Raw genomic sequence first — 20,824 nt, 5'->3', positions numbered from 1 at the left:
TTTTGAAGGCTTTTTCCATCATCTATGAGAATGAATCCTATTATTTTTTTCTCCTTAGATATATTATATAATAAATTATACTAAGGATTTCCTAATACTTAACCATCTTGTATTCCTGAAAAAAAACCTCATTTGGTCATGATGCATTATTTTTTTTAACGTGCTATTTTATTCTGTTTACTGATATTTATTTTGAATTTTTGAATTCGTATTCATTAGTGCAATTGATTTGTAGTTTTCTCTTTTTACGTAATTTTTACCAGGTTTGGGTGTCCATTTTATACTTCCTTCATAAGAAGCCCTGGGGAAATTATTTTTTCTCTACTTCAGAATTGTTTAAGCAGCATTGGAGTTGTCTTTGAAGGCCTGTAGAGGAGCCTCTGTGGAACCATATGGGATAGTTTTTCAATAATCTCTGTTTCTTGTATAGAAATTGCTCTGTTTTCATTTTCTATGTCCATTGGAGTAAAATTTGGTAAATGACATTTTTCTAGGATATTATTTATTTCATCTAAAATTTTACATCTATTTGCATAATTCTGTGCAGATAAATTTCTCATGATTTTAGACATTTTTCCTGTTTGATAATTATTTTCCCTTATCATTTCTTATTTTGTGTGTTTGTGTTTTCTTACTTTTTTATTGATTAGCTAGCCATTTATTTATTTTTATAGGTTTTTTCTGAAGATAGCATTTTATTTATTAGTTCTACTATATTTTTGGGGTTTCTAACATATTATTTTCTGCTTTTATCTGTATTAATGCTTTTTATTCATTTCACTTTGCTTTTTTGTTTCTTTCAAGGTTTTGAGCTGGATGTTTAATTCATTTATTTGCACCCTTTCGATTTTTTTGCTACTCATTTTTAAAATATGAATTTTCCTCTGATTACTGCTTAACTCATATCACTTAGATTCTAATAGGTAGCATTTTCATTATCAGTAAATTTTAGAAATTATGCAATTTTAATTTGTATTTCCTCTTTGATCCAACAGTTGTTTTACAGAGAGTTTCTAAACTTCTAGGATGAAATTAAAAAAAACTTAATCTCTCATTACATTGCATTGCAACTAGAGAATATTATTGGTGTTGTTTCTACTTTATGAAATTTATTGGGGATTTCTTTGTGACCTAGTATATGGCAAATATTTATTAACATTCCACGTGCGCTTGAGAAGCAGGTATAGTTTCTGTTATCAGTGTTCAAAATTCAATGTACATCTATAAGGTTACCTTATGAATTATGTTCCTTGGATCTTCTACAGCTTTACTGTCTTGGTGTGAATGTATATTTGAGTTTCTATTTTCAGAGTGTTTCTACTCCTTGCATTTCTGATGGTTTCTGTTTTATTAAGGTGATTGTGCTATTTCTTGCATGGATATTAATAACTGATATATCTTCTTTGTTAATTGTGTCTGTTAGCACAATAAATTATCCTTTTTTATTTCAAATAATTCTTTTATTCCTGAATTCTACTCTGTCTGATATTTAGATGACAACATCTGCTTTTTTATTGTCTGCATCCATTTGTTCTATCTTCACCTATCTCTTTATTTGTAGGCTTTCTAAATCATTTTTTAAAAGATAATATCTCTTTTATACTATATGGAGTTAGGTTTTGTTTTGTGAGCCAATCTAAGAATGTTTTTCTAATGGGTGAGCTTGATCCATTTACATTTATTGTTATGACAAATATATTTGATCTTGGCTCTGTTATATTATTTATATTACATTTTCTTGTGTATATTATGTTATATTTATCATGTCTTCACTCTTGGTATGTTTTTGTGTTTGAGCATACATGGAACCTATGATGAGAGTGGGTCACAAACTAGGGATTATGATTAATTCAATTCTTGGCACCCAAAGTTTAAAAAATTGAATGCGGATAGAGGAATAGGAATTTACTTTACCAATGGGAAGAAGATCAAACCTCACTATCTATAGAGGGAGACATCAATGGGAAGCAAGCCAATTCTTCCTATAGATTCTGAAAAGACTCAGGAACTAGGGGAACTTAAAACTGAGTCAGGTTAGTTTCAGGTAGGGAGTCAAATTGGATTTGATTGTCTGTATAAAAAGCAGTTAATGCTCTAGGCCATCACCCTCCCTGACCCTAGCTATCATTGCTGTGCCTCTAACACCTCTGCAGGAGACAGAAAAAGATCGCAAATTTTGAAAACTGACTTCTTATCCAGTTTTCCTATAGTGAAACTTACCATTTGATGAGCCCCTGCCCTGCACACAAAGCTTCCAATTAAAATTTTGATGTATGCTTGCAAATCATATATATGACAAGGGGTTAATTTCCAAAATATAGAAAGAACTCATACAACTCAACAAAAATATGAACAATCTGATCAAAAAATTGGCAGAGGATATGAACAGACACTTTTCCAAAGAAGATATACAGATGGCCAACAGGCTCCTGAAAAGATGCTCAACATCACTAATTATCAGGGAAATGCAAATCAAAACTGCAATAATATATCACCTCACACCTGTCAGAATGGCCATAATTAACAAGATAAGAAATAACAAGTGCTGGAGAGGATGTGGAGGGAAGGGAACACTCATACACTGCTGGTGAGATGCAAACTGGTGCAGCCACTGTGGAAAACAGTATGGAGATTTCTCAAAAAATTAAAAATAGAAATACCATATGATCCAGCTATCCCACTGCTGGGTATTTATCCAAAGAACATGAAATCAACAATTCAAAGAGATTTACATATCCCTATGTTTGTTGCAGCCTTATTCACAATAACCAAGACGTGGAAGCAACGCAAGTGCTCATCAACGGATGCATGGATAAAGAAGATGTGGTATATATATACAATGGAATACCACTCAGCCATAAAAAAAAGACAAAATCATGCCATTTGCAACAACATGGATGGACCTTGAGGGTATTATGCTAAGCAAAATAAGTCAGACAGAGAAAGACAAATATCGTACGATTTCACTCATATGTGGAAGATAAACAAACACATAGATAAGGAGAACAGATTAGTGGTTAACAGAGGAGAAAGGGGTTGGGGGGAGGTGAAAGGGATAAAGAGGTACATATGTATGGTGATGGGTAAAAATTTCGTGGTGAATATGATTCAGTCTGTACAGAAACTGAAATATAATAAAGTACATCTGAAATTTGCACAATGTTATAAGCCAGTATTACCTCAATAAAATAAAATAAAATAATTTTGGTGCATGCTGTTAAGTAGGGCAGATGCCGAAGTTCACCACACAATTGACAAAAATTCTAAAACAAAAGAGATGAGAACATATTGGGGAAAAAAAAGACTCAGAGGAAACAGAGATCATGTAGGGGACAGAAGAGACAAGATACTCCTGTAACATGAAATAAGACAGGATGATAGTTTTTTAAAAGGATAATCAAAGCAGGAAAAATGATAGATGAAATTAAAAATTTTAAAAAATAGTGGGAAAATAAATATGAAGAAATCATTCAGTGACTAGAATCACAAGTTAAAGAGATAGAAATAAGATGGAAAACAAGAAATTTATGGATTCAATCAATAAGATCAATATCTGGATAATAAAAAATTTTAGAAAGGGAACCAACAAAATGGTGGAGGTGAAATTATTAAAGAAATAATGCAATAAAATATCCCAAAATTGAAATGCCTAGCGAGTGCCCAGCTCATGAATGTAAAAGCCATACTAAGGCTAATCACTGTGAAATAGAACATCAAGGACAAAGAGAAGATTCTATAAAGTTATGAGATAGATAGATAGACAAATGAGAGAGAGGGAGTGAATCATATCACATCCAAAGAATCAGGACTCAGAATGGAATTTGATTTCTCAGTGCACACATTAGAAATTAGAATAAAAGCAATATTCTCAAAATTTTAAATGAAATTATTTATAACTTATATTTGTATTCTAAGCCCAAATATCAACCAAGTGTGAAGGTAAAATATAGATGCTTTCAGAAAGACAAAGTCTCAAAATATTTACTCCCAATGCACCATTCCTCAGAAATCTACTAGAAAATATGTGCCACTAAAATGGAGGAAGTAACCAAGAAAAACGGAAACGTGAACTCCAGGAATAATACAAGAATGGAGCCAAGATAATAATTGCCAGGATCATGGCAAAGAAAATCCCCAAATACTGGTTGTGTAGCAGGTCTAGAGAACAACCAGTCCAGATTGGAGCAGAAGGATGGAGCACTCCAGGAGGGGTGTCTCATAGAAAAAAAATGGTAATGATTAATGGGCTGAATAATGGTGCCCACAGATGTTCACATCCTAATCCTCTGAACCTGTGAACGTTCCGTTATATGGCTAAAGGAACTTTGCACATGTGGTCAAGTTAAGGATATCGATATGGGGAGATTATCCTGTATTATCTGGATGGACCCTAAGTATAGTCACATGTATCCTTATAAGACGGGGGGCAGAGGGAGATTTGACAACAGGAGAGGAAGTAGGAGATGTGACAATGGAAGCAGGGGAGAAAAAGCTATGTGATGTGGGGCCATGAGCCAAGGAATGAGAATAGCCTCTAGAGGGTAGAAAAACCAAGGAAATGGTTCTCCCCTAGAAGCTCCAGAAAGAGCATGGACCTGCTAACACTTTGATTTCAGCCCAGTGAAATTCATTTTGGACTTCTGGCCTTCAGAACTATAAGAGAATAAATTTGTGCCATTTTAAGCCAATAAGTTTGTGGCAGTTTGCTACAGCAGCAATAGGAAATGAATTCAATAGACTAACAGATGGTTTTGGCCACATAAAAATTTGGTACAGAGGAATTTTATAGAGCTGTTGGAGTGTTATAGAGGACTTAGCTAGAGTGGTTTTCTTTTTTTTTAAGGGGAAGAAAAATGAAATGAGGCAATTCAAAAATTGGAGGAAAAAACAAAAATTGTATAAAGAATGAAATGTAATCATGGTATATAGATTGACTCAGCAATGACAATTTTACTGAGTTGTAATAATGTTATCCTTGAAAATGGATTTTACCAAAATTGTGATATATTCATATTGGGAGGGTATAGAGGCCTGTTAAAGAGTTAAAATCCTTATCAATAAGAGGGAGTGAGCAGATAATGTCTAAATTTGAAGAAGTAAAAGTTGGCAGTATATACATACAATTATGAAAGATGAAAGTAAATGCCAGAAAAAATAGCAAAAAGTGTTGAAAGCAGTTACTTGTGGGGAACCAGAAAGGCAGAGGGGTGGGGTTGGTGGGTTGGCACCCTCAGGAGAGAGGCCTAAATATACTGCTGGGTTTTTTAAAACTAAAAATACTGTTTTAATCTTAAAGCTGTGTACATGCATTGCTACATTAAGGAAAATAGAAAGCAATTTGAGCTACTTTAGACAGTATAGTTGCAATTTTGTAAATAACACACAGAACAAGAGCTGGGGTATACATCAGAATATTAATACTGAGTATCAGTTTGTGGTGAAACAGTTGGCAACTTTTGAGACAGAGTTAGCATAGAGACTCCATGTCTAAACCACTCCCCACTCCCACCTTATTCTCATAGTGTGCTTTGGAGAAATGTTTAGAACTGCGCGTAGGCAAGCTAATCAGTAACCAGTAGAGAGAATGACTTGTTGACAGAAGCCTTAAGTCCTCTGCCCAAACTGTTCCTTCCCTCCCTGATATGAAAATAACTAATGTTTTCTTAGATTCCTCAGGAATGTCACATTCAGCAGATCCGAAACTTTTGTCTAGGGAGAGGCACCCAACAGTCTACAGTCATCCAACACCCGGAACTCCTGAGTCCCTTCCCCAACCCTGTTTGCCTTACATAAGCTGTTTCCAAATCAGTTCCCCTTGAAGATGGTTTTTTTAAGGATGATAGTCCACCATCTTCTGATTAGCTAGCTCATCACTTACATAAAGTTTTCTCTCTCCACTGCCTTGCTTGTTGACGGATTGGCTTTTGTCTCACAGTGAGCAGATCAAGCCCTTGCTTGGTATCACTTTTATTTTCTCATTTAGATTTTTTTTCTGCAGGTTATAATCCCACAACGTTATTGCTGGCACCTTCACAAATCATCGTGATGGAGGGTTATGGTAGGGAAGCTGGCTGAGCCCTCCCATTGTCCATCTTCTCCCCCAACCTCTACTCCAGATGTCCATATTTTCTGCTCCCATGCCCACATTCCAGGGTGACACCCCTGGGGACTGATTTCAGTTCTCATTTCAGCAGAAAGAAGAGCTTATCTCAGCAGCCCCTTCCAAATTGTGAGAGTGCTGGGGGTGGAATTAAGCCTTGTCACAACCTCCAAAATTCAAACCAGGAAGAGCCTGGATGAGGAAACCCTGGGTAGATGGGAATTAGGCTGTGTACTTTCTCCTGGATGGGAGGAGGTCTTGGGGTTGCATCTGTCACCCTCAATGATTGGGAAGACTTTTATTTATGACCCTCTGTTATTTTCAACTCTTTCCAAATCTCTTTCCAGCACTGTTCTCAGGGTTCTTTCCTGGAACCTGCATGTCAACCAGTGTCTTGACCTGAAGGAAGAGGATTCTCTACCTCTCCTATCTCTGAATAGACATAATTGCCTTTTTAAAAATATAGCATTTTTAAATAACATGAAATAAAATGGCAATACCTGGAAAAGGTCAAGTGGCCCCAGGGACAGCCGCAAGTTGGTGACATGAGAGTGTTGATGGGTCTGGGGTGAGGAAGGGACTTCAGCCAGGGCAAAGAGGGCATGTGCTGTGTCAGAGCAGAGAGAAGCAGAACCACGATGGGGCAAGAGGTGAATGGCACAGAACAGTATCAGTGCAGACACAATGGCCTGAGGCTCTGACTACAGCCCAACAGCACCCCATGGGGGTATGTGTATAGAGCCCCTATTGCAATAAAAATAATGGCTACTATTTACTGAAGGCTTCCTACGTGCCTGTGCTTGTGTTTTTTCCTGTCTGAATTCCTCACTACACTCTGTGAGTGAGAAAGTTAAATCCTCACTGCAGACAGGAGGAGATTGCACCTCAGAAAGGCTAAGTGGTTTTTCCAACGTCGCTGAGATGGTTAGTTGCAGAACTGGGATTTTCAAGAAGGTGCACCAGCTTCATGGGCACAGGAACCTGTACAGTCACACAGGTCTAATGCTCTGCGGTCGCCATCTCGAAGTCTTTAATGATTTTTGAACAAGGGGCCTTGCACTGCGTCCCACATATTATGTAGCTGGTCCTGCCTGGCTAGCAGTCTTCAATAATACTAATCTCTAGGCTTTGTTTCCTCCTTCTACCCAAACCTAACCTGGTGTACATGCCTTCTGCTTAGAGGAGCTGCCCCAAGTCTGCTGGTTGATTACGGAAACCTTTATAATAGAAGTTCACACGGAGGCATTACTGTGAGATAATTGATTACTACTTTGTAGGCATTTGAATGTCCCCAATACCTCAGCCCTGCTGGTATTCTGCAGTTGGTGATTGCCTCTAGGGGAGGGAAGACAAAAATGAATGTGGTGATGTCAAAGGAGACCTATATTTTGTTTTTAGTGGTTTATTATTTTTTTAAATATAGTTCTGATTTCAGAGTTACAAGTGAAACCTTTCTGCCCTCTTCTCTCTAAAATCACTTACAATGACATAAAGGACAAAAACCAGATACCCACTGTGGAGGATTTCTTCTAAAGGAAGATAGAAATCACCTGCATCCATTAACCACAATACACGAAGATGGAAAGGAATGGTAAATAATTCACAAAGGGGAGAAAATCAAACCTAATGATTGAGATACACTGATGAAAAACAAACCAATACTCCCTGCAGAATCAGGAATGTTCGGAATTGGGGGAATCAGGAACTTAATAAGGATGGTTTTAGGGCCAAGGTGGCCATATCTAGTGAGTAAAAATATAGGATGACCAATGAAATTTGAATTTCAATTAATCAGATAAACTGTGTTTAGATTAAAAAAAATGAATAATTTTCTTTTAGTATTTGGGACATACTTATACTAAAAAATTATTTGGTGGTTTATCTGAAATTCAAATCTAACTGAGTGTCCTGTGTTTTATCTGGCTACAGTACTTAGAACGGTATTTGAATGTCTATAAGGAGTAAGTAGACCCAAAGGTTCTGCTCTGATAGGCCTCAGGCTGTTGACTGGGGCAGAAGATAATATCAGGGCTATGGGTGCCTACCTTAGTCTCCCACATATTCCAGGGCAGCCAGGAGGAGCCAAGACATTTCCAGCGGTGCCACATCCACTAGTGAAGGTATAGGTGGCAAGGCCTGGCAGTGGCCCTCAGAGTCGCATAGATTCTACCATGAAGTCCTATGACTTCCTCTTCACTATGGTCCTTCTCATCCTTGGAACTTTGATGTCCTGGTTCTGGGCTGTGGAAGGTGGTGATATTTTCCCTGGTGGGTTTTAGTCACTGGATTCAAGCTCCACCCACAGTCAAGGATTTGTGGGGGTTCCTTCCCAGCACGAGGGTAACCTGGTCCTCTGTCCCAAGCCCCAGGCCAGAGCCTTCCTTCCAGTGGGCGTCCCAGTCATTGGGGGTGGGAGGGGAAGGGCCTTTGGCCAACAGGGTCTGAGTTCTTTGTGAGGCCTTCATCTGAAGTGTGTCTGGACTCCCAGAACTTCTCTTCCTAAACAGTTCTGTATCGCGATCTCTCTCTTACTCTCACCTCCCTTCATCTTACTCTTTATACTTCCTTCACTGTCTTACTCTTCACCTTTCTATCTTTGTTTCTGTCTCTGTTTGGATTCCTTTTAATCGAATTCATCTTCTTTGTCTCTTACTCTCTCTGTGTGTCCCTTACTCTCTCTTCTGTCTGCCTGTCTTTGTCTCTGTCTCAGTCTCCATCCTGATGGTTCCAACTGTTTGTCTCTAATCGCCCCTTCCCCATTTCTGTCACTCTTTGTCTCTGTGTGTCTGTCTTTCCCTGAGACAGAAATACCTGATCATGAGCCCTACACATGCCCTCCTGAGCCAGTGACTTTTTCCTGACGGGATGACGGGGTAACCTGACTCCTCTCCCCTCTATCCCCCATTGTGACTGCTCCCCCACAGCCTCTCTACATGGGATTCTTTCACCTTCTGAGAAAGTGTCTCCTTATTGAGTTGGGGAACCTGGCCTTGTCTCATGGCAGGTGAGAAGGACGAGAAAACTGGATCCTTTCCCCCTCAAAACCGCTCTCCCACACTAGCTGGTTCAGCTCCCATGATGCCATATGACGGGCAGGGCCCAGGGAGAAGAGACACTGCCCTGGCCTCTGTTGTGTCACATGCAGACACTCGGTAGACTTCTCAGACTCCAGAGAGAACGCCCTGCCCAGAAAGAGTGGTTCCTGCTGGATCAGCGGTGTCCATTGGTCAGTTGGTGACCCAGTCGGTCTGTCCTTTAGTGCCCTTCAGTGCCACATGCCACCAGCTACAGCCACTACTTGAAAGGACACTGGTAAGAAAGAATAAGATGCCCCTTCAGGACATGCGTGAATAACTGAGATGTGGGAGGGGTCAATTTCTGTGGTAAAGCACAGAGACAGGGTGGGATCTTGCAGCATGAGGGTGACATCCAGGACTTCCTATAACCTGCACATCCGCCTTGTCCAGTTGAGGTGAAGTCTGGGAAATGTCCAGGAGTGTCTGGCAAGGGCAGGAGACTCTACCCCCTGCACCAATGTGAGAAAGACAGCTAGTGCCAGGGTGACCTCAAGGGCTGTGAGGGCAGGTGTGGGAACATGTTTGTTCCCTCAGGAAAGCTAAGCAGGAGGTCCAGGCTCAGATCAACGTCCCCAATCTATCTTCTACTTGGTCCAGACCCATGCGAAGGGGCTCTCTGCCCTGCTACCTCTGCCACGCTTCCCTGCCCTTCGGTCTCATCCCCCACTCCCAGTCCTCCAGCAAGGAGCCCCACAGAGTCACTAGCTTAGTGGGGGTTCTGCTAGAAACAGACTTGAGTCAAGGGCTTGAGTGCTCCCAGGAGAAACTGACAAGGGAATGAGAGAAAGAAGCCAAGCAATGGTGCATATCTAAGCCTGATCCCACAGGGATCTTTGGAGCATAAAACAGGGATTTTGTACTCCCACACTGGTCAGCCATTGTAAGAGCTGAAGGGAGGGGACATAGACTCCCAGGCACTTCTAGTTCTCCGTCTGGACAAGGACACGCCTCTGAAGAAAGTCTCAGGGTGAGCCCTCAGCAGCAAAATAATAATCCGGATCATGGTCATACAGAGACAATCAAAGGTATTGAAGGAACCTGGGCATGGCACCCACCGTGTTCGATGCAGTCAGTCACTGGGGCAATGTTTCCATCTCAGACATCTTTGGTGTGGGCCCTGGAAGAAAGAGCAGCTTTGAGTGGGTCAGGAGGTAGCTTCCAGACTATAACCTGCAGCCCTGCCCTGTCTAGTTAAGGAGAAGATTGGAAGAACTCTGGTGGTACAAAGCAACTGAGGAAGGTCCTCCTACAGAGATGAATGTGTCAACGACAACCAGTGCAGGGGCATTTTGAAGTGTTGCAAGATCCTGTGTAGGAGAAAATGTATTTACCCCATAGAAGGTAAGGAGGAAGTCTGAGCTCAGATGGAAGTCCTTCAATCCAGTTGGTCTCAATATCCTGGTACCCCAGACCCACGGGGAGGGGCTGCCTACCTTGTTTCTCTGGCAGAGCCTCTGTGAGGCCTCCCTGCATTTAACACCACCCTTGCCCCAGGCAAGGATTCTCAAAGGGTTACCTGGGATGGTGCTTTCTCCCAGACCCCTCCCAAGGCCCTGGAAGGGAGGTTGCCATGGAGTGGAACAGGAGCAAGCAGCTGTGGTCCCGGGCGCAGGAGCCTCGAGTTGGAATAAAAACTGCTTCTGACTCACACTATGACTATGAAGGATGACTGTATCTCTGAACCTCAGTTTTCTCATCCGTAAAATGGACATAATCACATGATCAGGACCACATCCTACACAGAGTTTAGTCATCCATAAAGCACTGTGGGCATTGAGGGCTCTTCACTGATTCCTCCTCTGGGTCCTAGGAGATGTTCAGATTAAAGCCCAGCAGGACCACCAGAGTTGAGGGCCTCTCTAGAATCATCCAGCCAGTGTCCTGATTTTATTGATGGACTACTGAGTCAGTAAACAGCTAGGACTGACCCCAAGACCAGTGATTCTTCAATTTTGCCACCTCATGCTCCTTCTTTCTTGTCCCAAGTGGCCTTGGAAATTGTTGGCCAGAGGTCCCCCTTGAGGTGGAGAATCTGGATATGAGGTGGCTGCCCCATGGGTGGAAGCTCTGACCTACTGTTCTTTCTGCAGATGGGTTATTGCCAGTGCGATGAAGCGGAGGACTCCTGGTGTGAGGGACTGGGGGAGCGCATTCCCCACATGAGCCGGGAATACCAGGCAGTCCAAGGTGAAGCCTTGGTGCTGCCATGAGCACTTGCTTTCTGCCTGGTCCTTTGTGTATCCCTGGCACCCAGAAGAGGGTTGGGCGTGGAAAATGTGTTTTGATCAGAGAACGAGTAAAAGCACATGCTTCTGTCTACACACCCAGCATCTGTGGTTCATGGAGTCTGGCCTGGTGTCTGGGAGTGGATGGGGAGCATGGAGACTCCATCCTACAGCATGAATCCTCACACCCGTGGACATGTGTTTCTCCCTAAGCTGTAGACCTAGAACTCAAATTGCTTCTAGGTTTTTGCTTTGGGCAAGTCTAAATTGTTCCTGTAGAAAACACCAAGTAACTCTGCCGAGTGGATGGACCAATTTACCCTCCTACCAGATTATGCGAGTCTCTGTTCTCCCATAACTTAATCAATGATGTATTGTCAGACTTTAAAATTGTTGTCAATCCGGTTCATGAAAACTGATGTCTTATTTCAGTTCGTATGCATGATTATTTAGGAGGCCAAATACGTATTCAAGCATGCAAATAATCATGATATGACTAATGTTCATGAACTTAGTGTTGCATTAACAAACAATTACAAAGTCTCAGTGGCATAGCCTTGCACAAGTTTATTTCCACAGACTCAACAGAATTGTGGGAATGTCTGAGAGGGCATTCAAACCTCATATAAACTTCAAAAGATCCATCTAGAAGGAGCTGGGGAGGGGAAACCTCAGCAGGTAGGAAAAACAGACTCAAAAAGCTACATACTGCTTGTTTCCATTTATACGACACCCTCAAAAGGCAAAGCTATAGGGACAGAAAACACATCAGAGGTTGCCAAGAGCAGGGTGGAGGAAGGAACTGACTCCCAAGGGTGCAAGAGAATTTTGAGGGGAGATGGAGCTGTTCTCTACCTCAATTGTGACGGTGGTTACGTGGCTGTATGCCTTTGTCAAAACTCATAGACCTGTACACTAAATTGGGTGAATTTTACAACAATAAACAAGATAGACACGTCCCTCCTCTTTTAGGACCTTATATTCTCATGGAGAAGCATCCCCGTAAACTGGCTCTGACAATCCTCAGTGATAATCATTAAGAAAGTGGCAAGTGCAGGGCAAGACGGGGAACAGAGGAGCGGCTCCCAGCTCAGAGAGAGAGAGCGTTTCTTACTCACAAAGGAACCCCATGGCGAGAAGAATAGTGCTTAGTCCTTTTCCTGGGTGATTGTACATCTTCGTGGTGAGTTTTGTGAGATAATAGGCCCTCTTTTTTACATATTTTTTGTATTTTTATCAGTTATACATGCAGATGGATTAAAGAGTCACATCATTTTACAAAGGTTTTTGTGAAAAACAGCAGTTGTTTACCACTCTCCCCGGAGGAAACCACTTGTAGTTGATCATATTGGCACTTATCTCCTGTCTCTAAGAAACATTCATGTAATGTCACATCTTGACTTTCCAGTTTTAGATATAATCTATTGACTTCTCATGATTGAAAATGAGATTTTCCTCCACCTCTTTGCTCCCTACCCCTCTAGAATAAAGGCTCACCCTTCCACTACTCACCCCCCCACCTCCATTAAAGTTATATGATCATTTTGATTAGATCAGCACTATTGTTTGCATCATTATGACTATGGAAACACTGTCACAGCTGAGCTATGTAGTAAACTACACCACTATTCCCTTCTGGCACAACTTTTTTTGTTTTCTCTGAAATGACAAATTGTCTAATTTTGCATTTGCTTGGTTCTCTAGGTACATAGCACCTATTCAACCACAAACTCTTCACCAATTGCCAAAACTTTCTCTCCATATATTCATATGCACCAGATGTTCTGTTAATTTCACCTTCCAGAAGATGAATTTCCTGGAGCCCTCTGACCCCCTCCAATCTGGGCTGATGGCCCTGTATTTCTGGTACTCAGCTGTCACTCTGGGATCTTCTGTCCCCATCATCACGGAGGCTCCCTTCTTTTCTCTCCTACGTTCTGTTTTCTGTACCCTATGCATTTTTTTCCTTGGTTTCACCTTAAAAGGCTTTCTTTTGATGTTTAGAATTGTTCCACGCAAACTTCTTGCCACATAGTCAATGCTCAGTAAATGAGAGCCTTCATTATAATCATGAAAGAACAATGGGGGTCATTTTGGGGTGTGGGAGAATTTTTTGAGCATGTTAAATGGCACACCTTTCCTAACTGGCTGTTAAACTGACAGCTGAGAAGAGCTCTCTTGGTTTATCTCAGGAAAAGTGGCTTAAATGTGATTCGCTTCACATCAACTTCACTTCGGATCACAGTGTGAAGGGGTAGCAGGCTAACCCTTTTCAACGTCCTTCTGCCTTGTTGACCTGAAATCTTCCTTGGTGACCTAGTCAGTTATTATTATGCCCACTTCACAGCTGGGAAGGGTGAGGCCTGAAGTGGTTTGGATTGCTGTCCCCTCTTCACCTGTTCTTCAACAAGGCTTCTTTGAGAAACCTGTGTGGCTGGCAGAGTGCCTGAAACTGCAGGTATTACATCGAAACAAGTCAGGAGAGAGCAAGCGAATGTGTCACCTGATGTCTGAGGAAAGGCGTGACCCTGAGTAGCTCAACAGCGAGTATGGCAATCCCCAAAAGTGCAGGACTGTGAGACAGTCAGGGCACGCTGAGAGGCCACAGCTCTGAAGCCGTTCCAGGTTTATCAGAAGCTCCTCTGTCACGTCCTTCTGGTCTGCCCTCTACTCTCCCCTCTTTACCCCTCCCCTAACCCACCCCAAATGCAGGTGGTTCAGGGTCACCTAAGGTGTTCCTGAATGGCCTCCTGACCAGCCTGGTGACACCTCCCCTCCAAGTTGTACAGTCCCCTTCCTGGTCTCAGGCTCTTGCCTGGGGCAGAAAAGAGCCATCATCACTCCGGGTGGCAGCGTCACTGTCTTCACCTGGATTTCCTGCTTGTGAAATAGCAGCTGGGAGGACTCAGGGCAATTCTGATGGGACCACACCCACAGGGGAGGTATAAGGGAGGAGGCTGGCACGGGCCACCACAGCCCCACCAGCCCTCACCATGAAGCCCAACGGTCTCAGCGCCTTCGTGGTTCTCCTTGCCCTCGGAATCCTGACGTCCGGGGTTGTAGAAGGTGCTAGCAAAGGTGAGTCAGAGGCTCTCAGGCCACATCCAGGTGCCAGGGTCAGTGATGGCTCAACAAGAGGATGGCCTCTTCCTTTTAGCCTGGGGGCTGACCTTGAAGCCACCTTTCCAAGGTCTGGCCCATGGCCTCTAATTGCAAGCATCTCTCTGAGGACTTCAACTACGAGAGTTTCTGAGCATCCAGAAATCCACCTTTCCCCAAATGGACCTGTTTACCCCAGCCCCTGTGTTTCTTATTTTTCTTCCTCTACAGCTCTTTCTCTACTGGTTGATATTTTGCTCTGCGGCATTATTTTGGTCTCTATCTGTTTCCTTTTCCAAATTGTTCCGTTTCTCTTACTATCTTTTTTTTTAATGGTTACTCCTCCTTTCTCTATTTACTTATCACTTGATCTTCTCTTTCATTCAATCTCTGATGAGTTGCCTCTCCTGCTGTCACTGCCCCTCTCTGCCTCCCTCCCAGCCAGGGTGTGTCTCTCCCTCTCCCTGGGTCAGGAACACTAACCGTGAGCTCTATCCAGCCGTGTACTGGAGCTGGCTTATACTGGCTTGCAACGGCTGATGGTTAAATATCCAAGACTTTTGCAAGCTAGTTGATGTCACATTGGCAGCTTGAAATCAGCCATGGTGGGAGTATTTACACCATGGAAATTGGAAATGCTGCAAAGGTTCCCTCAAAACATTAACCGGCACACCACCATCTATATCTTCTTTCCTGTGCCATTGACTCCCTCTTGGTTGAGGATTGGCACTGCCCCACACCTGCCTTGACACTGCAACCCTAACTGCTCCTTTTATTCCTTTGGGATCAGCCACCTGGGTTAGGTTTTCTCTCCCCTCCTGAGAAGTGGTTCCTTGTCCAAGATTATGGTTATGACTTGGAATCAGCTCCTTCTTCCTCCTTTGTTCTTATCCTTCAGAAAAAGCTAAGCACGGAGTCTGCCCCTTCGTTCCCCCTGTGATGTGCTTTGTCTATGAACCCCCTCAATGCCACAATGACTGGCAGTGTCCAAAGAAGCAGAAATGCTGTCGTGGCCATTGTGGCATAAAATGCCTGGATCCTGAAGACCCATCAAAGCCAGGTGAGGCAGTAGAGTCCTGGAAAAGGGGACCGGGGAGACTTGAGCTTGAGGACATGCATCTTGGAGAAGTGGAGGGGGCTCTTCTGAACTGGGCTGGAGGGTGGGGCGGAGCCTGGTCACCTCTACTCCCAGCTCTGTATTCTCAGGTCGTCGGTCAGTCAGTTAGTGAGCTAGTCAGCCAGCCAGCCCATCAGTTAGCCACTCAGTCAGTCAGTTAAGGAGTCAGTCTGTCTGTCAGACACTTACAACACTGGTCGAGGCCCCCTTGGTGGGAAGGAGTCTCCCTCAGGACATGCACTGGCCTCAGTTTGAATACTGAGGTGGAGGAGGGGACTGATTTCCATGCACAGGGTAGAGATGGGGATGTGAGTTGGGGTGATGTCTAGGGGGTCAAGCCTCTGAGCTGTGGATTTGTTCTCACCAGTTAAGGTAAACCCTGGGAAGTGTCCAGTGGTCACTGGCCAGTGTAAGAGGCCCAACCCCACAGACTACTGCCTGAATGACAGCCACTGCATGTTGGGTGACAAGTGCTGCAAGGGGGTGTGTGGGAAATCATGTGTCAAGCCAGTGAAAGGTAAGGAGAAGATCTGGCACACATCCACATCCCCCCATATCCCTGTACAGCCTCACCCTCCTGGTGCCTTTCCATGTGAAGGACGATGTTTGGCATCTCCCTGTGCCCCCTCCCCCCGCCGCAAGAAGATCCTTTGCCTTCAACACCATTCTCTAGACAAGAACCCCCAGTTCTCTAGACGAGAATTCACCAGGGTCACCTGCGACTGGTAGTGCTGGGTCCTGGGAGGGAAAGATTCTTGGAATAAGCCAGGAGGAAGGAGCCATGATACAAGTGGCAAGAGTTCTGTCTTTTATTATCATCTCTGCCTCTGACTGACTGTGTGACAACTGGCTGTATCTTTCTCTGCCTCAGTTTCCCCATCTGTAAAATGGACACTATTATATCCACTGAGACACTAAACATAAAAGTGCTTTTCAAGACTTGAAGTTCTGTGTGCATTGAGAGAGTGTTGCTACAGTTATAGTCTCGATTGGCTGGGTTATCTGGAACCACAGGAAACCCCAGGAGGCTGCACAGACGTAAAGGCCTTTCAGCCAGTGAAAAGCCTGGATTTGTTCTTGATTCCTAGATCAAAGACCAGCGCTGTTTCAACTCTTCCAGCTCCAGGCTCTCTCACTACTTATCCCATGGGACTTAGGGCCTGGCGGCAGAGGACCCTCTTGGTGGGAAGGATGTAAGGGTCACTTGGATTGTTCCTGTACTGAAGCTCTGTTTTATGTTCTTTCCACAGATATATTCTTGCCAGTTCAAAAAGATTAGGGCTTCCCGGCATGTGTGGTCTGGGGATTCCTTTTTCCCCCAAGCCTGGAAAAAATGAGAGTACCTTGGTGAAGATGTGGCTTCGTGATCAATAGCTCCCTGGGGGCTAAGTTTTGGCCTGTTTTATCTATGTATCCCCAGCATCCAACATGGGCTTGACACACAACAGGAAATGTCTGTTGATTTGTGAATAAATGAATGTGCAAAGTTTTCTCTGCATTTCTGTCTTCCTTGACTCAATGATTCTGGTCTAGGATATGAGGGGTGAGATGAAGAATGAAATGTTTGCATGTGTAAGGTTTTTACCACAACCTATGAAGTAGAAAGAAGAGAGTGTTTCGGAGCCAAACACATACAGGTTTAAATCCTGAATCAGTACATTACTGGCTCTGTAATTTTGGGCAAATGACTTTGTCCCACTGAGCCTCAGTTTCATCACCTGTAACATGGGAATAATAATGGCAATATCAATTCCATTAAGTTATGAGGATTGGAGGTGATAACATGTGAAATGAATAGCCCAGTAGGTGTTCAATAAATGCTAGACATATCTCAGGGTAAAAAGGCTTTCTTAAGCAAGGCACAAAGAGTTAAGAAAATGACTGATAAATCCGACTACATCAACATCAAGAACGACAGACACAAAAGAGTTGAAAGATAAATGATAGCTTTGAAGTAAATATTTGGAATAATTATAACAGACAAAGAAATAAAATGAAAAATATGTGAATAATTTCTAAAAATCAGTAATCATGCTCTTAGGAAAATGGACTACAAATAGATGGGCAATCAAAGAAGAGGTATTGTTATAACTGATGGCCAATATAGACAGAGCTTCAGCCTCACTGGTTATCAGAAACAAGCCAGTTAAAACAACCAGAGACACTGTTTTTCATCCATCAGAATGGCAAGAATTAAATGTCTACAATATAAACTCTCAGAGACTCTAATAGTTTGCTGATGGAAGTGTAAATTGGTACAGCCACTTAGAAGGGTGATTTGGTTACGCCTAATAAAACTGAAAATGCACATAAGCTATCATTTAGCAATTTCCATTTCAGATACATAGGCAAGACAAAACATTTGCCAATGGGAACCAGAATACATGTATTAGGATGTTTATTATAAGATTGTTCCAAAGAGTCAGAAATCGAAATCAACCTAAGTGGCCCTCAGTTGCGTAACAGTTACGTTTTCATACATTGATATGCTATAAAGAAATTAAAATAAAGTTATATGAATCAACATGAAGACTCATCATGAAAAAGCTTGTTGGGAAAATCAAATTGCTTATATAAATATGTAAGTTGAAGTATTCATATATATTTAAAAATCACACATATAATAGCAAGCCGTTTATAGGTATATACAAAAGGATACACACCAAATGCAGGACGATGGCTTCCTCCAGGGAAGAGGAATTGAAAATGGGACTGGTAGTTTTGGCCAAGGAGACTAATGGTTTATCTTCAAGATTTATTACTTGAAAACAAAATAGATGTAAAATACCCCTACTCCAGGTACTTCTAGTATCAAATGTCAGGGTAAAACAAATCTTTCTGCTCTTTTCTTCTTCCAAAAGCCACATCCAACAACATGGAGAGCAAGAAACAGAAACTCAAAACCATCTTGGGGGCCGGCTCCATGGCTTAGCGGTTAAGTGCGCACGCTCTGATGCTGGCGGCCCGGGTTCGGATCCCGGGCACGCTCCAAGGCACCACTTCTCCGTCCAACGCGAGGCCGAGACCCACGTACAGCAACTAGAAGGATGTGAACCTATGACATACAACTATCTACTGGGGCTTTGGGGGGAAAAAAATGAATAAATAAAATCTTTAAAAAAAAAACCATCTTGGATGAAACTAGAAATCATCTGTACCCAGTGGCTGCAATATAGAACCGGAAATCAAAATTTCAAACTGGAGAAACTTTGTAGCTAGTGGTTTGCAGCAGGAGATATTTATGAGAAGCCCTGTAGAATTTTGGAAAGTCTCAGAAATACAGAGCGGGAAAGAAAGGGAGATTGCATCAAGGGGGATGATGTTTTAATATCTGCAGGAATTGCAGTTAGAGTCTTAGTTCTACTCCCATATCTTGGGCATCTTGTAAAGATATTGGAGGCTTTGGTCTCTGCAGAAATTGAAGGATAGGAACCCTGGGCTCAGCCATCCCTAGCACAGAGAAGGAACTGAGACATGGTACCAAAAACAGAAAGAAGTGAAAAGCTGGTTGTGAATAATCAGGTCCCCAGGCACCTCACCTTCACTCCTAACCTAACTGAGTTTCCACAGCCAGGTTTAAAGCCATCAGGCAGAGAACTAGAGGATCCTTACCTGGAAAAACTGAACTACTCCAGAGAAAAGATCTGTATATGAACACCTCTATCTATAGGAAACCTGTAGATGGAGATATCCAATTAAAAGCTGAGCATTCACCTGTAGTAGTTAATAGGACTACTCACAAATATTTCAATTTTCTTCCTTCCTCTGCCTCTGTGAACTCAGGCATGGTCAGATGACTTGCTTTGGCCAAAAGTGAAGGGAAGTGATGTGTGTTGCTTCCTGGCAGAAACTTTAATAGTTAATGTCCACTTAGCATAGATAAAAGAGTGTAGATGGCATCTACAGCTCTGCATGGAGGATGGGGACAAAATACCACTTCGAATAAAGCATTGCCTGCCTATGGGGAGGGGGTGGATTGAGTACCTCTGACCTAAAGCCTGCTTAACTTTATCCCAAGACAACTTACTAATGACCTAGGAGCAGTATCTCTAACCCGCCTGGAGGTCCTGGAGCAGGGTATCAAGATGCCTGAGCCAGCTGTCTTTTCCCTCATCCCGGCCTGTGAGACAGTCTCCCAGGAAGACACTTGTTCCTGCTGATTTCCTTCCCTGTGATGTCTCCTCACTCCTTCACTCTGACTGGGAAAATTTACTCCTTCAACAAGAAGTCTGAGTCCCAAGAATTTTTGAAATCTAAAAATCAGTGAGGATCAGGAGACCAGGGCTCAAGTTTTGGTTCTGCTGTTACTAGTGAATGACCTTGGCCAAGCCACCTACCCTCTCCGAGTCTCAGTTCCCTTCCATGTTAAATACAGATGTGAAATAAAAATAGCAATGCGTATTTAATGTGATTGTTTTCATTAGACTACCCTAGGAAACCAGACTAGCCCCTCCCAGCCCTTGACCTTAAAGTGCCCACCTATAGGGGGAGTGAAATCATACACTTGTGGAGGTCTCTATGGAAAAAGAGTTCCGGGTGTCTGAAGAGCTCACATCCTTTTATTTGATGTTTGTTCATTATCTCCAGTGAAGGAACGGACTTGGATGTCTATAGCTGACTGCAGCAAGGTGAACATAGAACCCAAGCTGAGCTAATTGGATTCTCTCTGATGAATTTTGTCCCTAGTGCTGGAAAATGATCTAGATTCAAGAAACCATTGAGGGACCAGGAACATGGTTAAGAAAGCACACATCTGGCCAACAGAGAAAAAGAATAAAGTGAGCCTGAAGCAGAGAGGAGAGACTCTGCAGTGAGAGAGAGATGGAGCTAAAGATAACCAGCCCTAGCGTTCACCAATAGCCACGGTCTCCCCTAGACTGAATTTTCCATCTTCCTTTTCAGTCGAGTGTAGCCGTGTGACTGAGTTTGGCCAATGAAATGTGATCTGAAGTGACGGGTTCCAATTCTGGAACTGGCCCATCAAACCTCTCTCTCACCACCCACCACAGCATGGAGAGAACTTCAAGGGCCTAGAGGAAGGTGTAGATGGAAGGTGCCTGGGATCCTGAGATTCTGTCTGGATTGTAGCCTCTCCTCCCCACTTGCTTGGGACTATGACATGAGCAAGAAATAAATGCATATTGTGTTAAGCCACTGAGATCTGGAATTTGTGTATTGAACGATTAATACAGTTCCTGACCACTGT

At 42.8% G+C, this 20,824-nt stretch overlaps 1 protein-coding gene across 1 annotated transcript; it reads left to right on the top strand.

Annotated features, from left to right (window-relative positions):
* The first annotated feature begins 14,380 nt into the window (after positions 1-14,380).
* On the top strand, positions 14,381-17,096 carry LOC101394397 (antileukoproteinase-like). The gene is made up of 4 exons (XM_014787582.2): positions 14,381-14,480; positions 15,400-15,561; positions 15,986-16,135; positions 16,869-17,096. Exons 1-4 carry the CDS (start codon positions 14,396-14,398, stop codon positions 16,895-16,897), a joined length of 426 nt encoding a protein of 141 aa, XP_014643068.1. The 5' UTR covers positions 14,381-14,395; the 3' UTR covers positions 16,898-17,096.
* Positions 17,097-20,824: the final 3,728 nt, after the last annotated feature.

Source organism: Ceratotherium simum, chromosome 21 (genome assembly GCF_057802395.1).
Source record: "Ceratotherium simum simum isolate JZ-2026a chromosome 21, ASM5780239v1, whole genome shotgun sequence".
In the NCBI taxonomy this organism is placed as follows: domain Eukaryota; kingdom Metazoa; phylum Chordata; class Mammalia; order Perissodactyla; family Rhinocerotidae; genus Ceratotherium; species Ceratotherium simum.
Note: the sequence above shows the minus strand (reverse complement) of the source record. Positions and strands in the feature narration are given on the sequence as shown.

What these genes read in the sequence shown, in the direction of transcription:
- LOC101394397 (XM_014787582.2), top strand. Translation starts at nt 14,396, where the DNA reads ATGAAGCCCAACGGTCTCAGCGCCTTCGTGGTTCTCCTTGCCCTCGGA. An exon ending in TGTAGAAGGTGCTAGCAAAG is followed by an intron (nt 14,481 to 15,399) that starts GTGAGTCAGAGG and finishes CTTATCCTTCAG; the next exon opens with AAAAAGCTAAGCACGGAGTC. An exon ending in TGAAGACCCATCAAAGCCAG is followed by an intron (nt 15,562 to 15,985) that starts GTGAGGCAGTAG and finishes TGTTCTCACCAG; the next exon opens with TTAAGGTAAACCCTGGGAAG.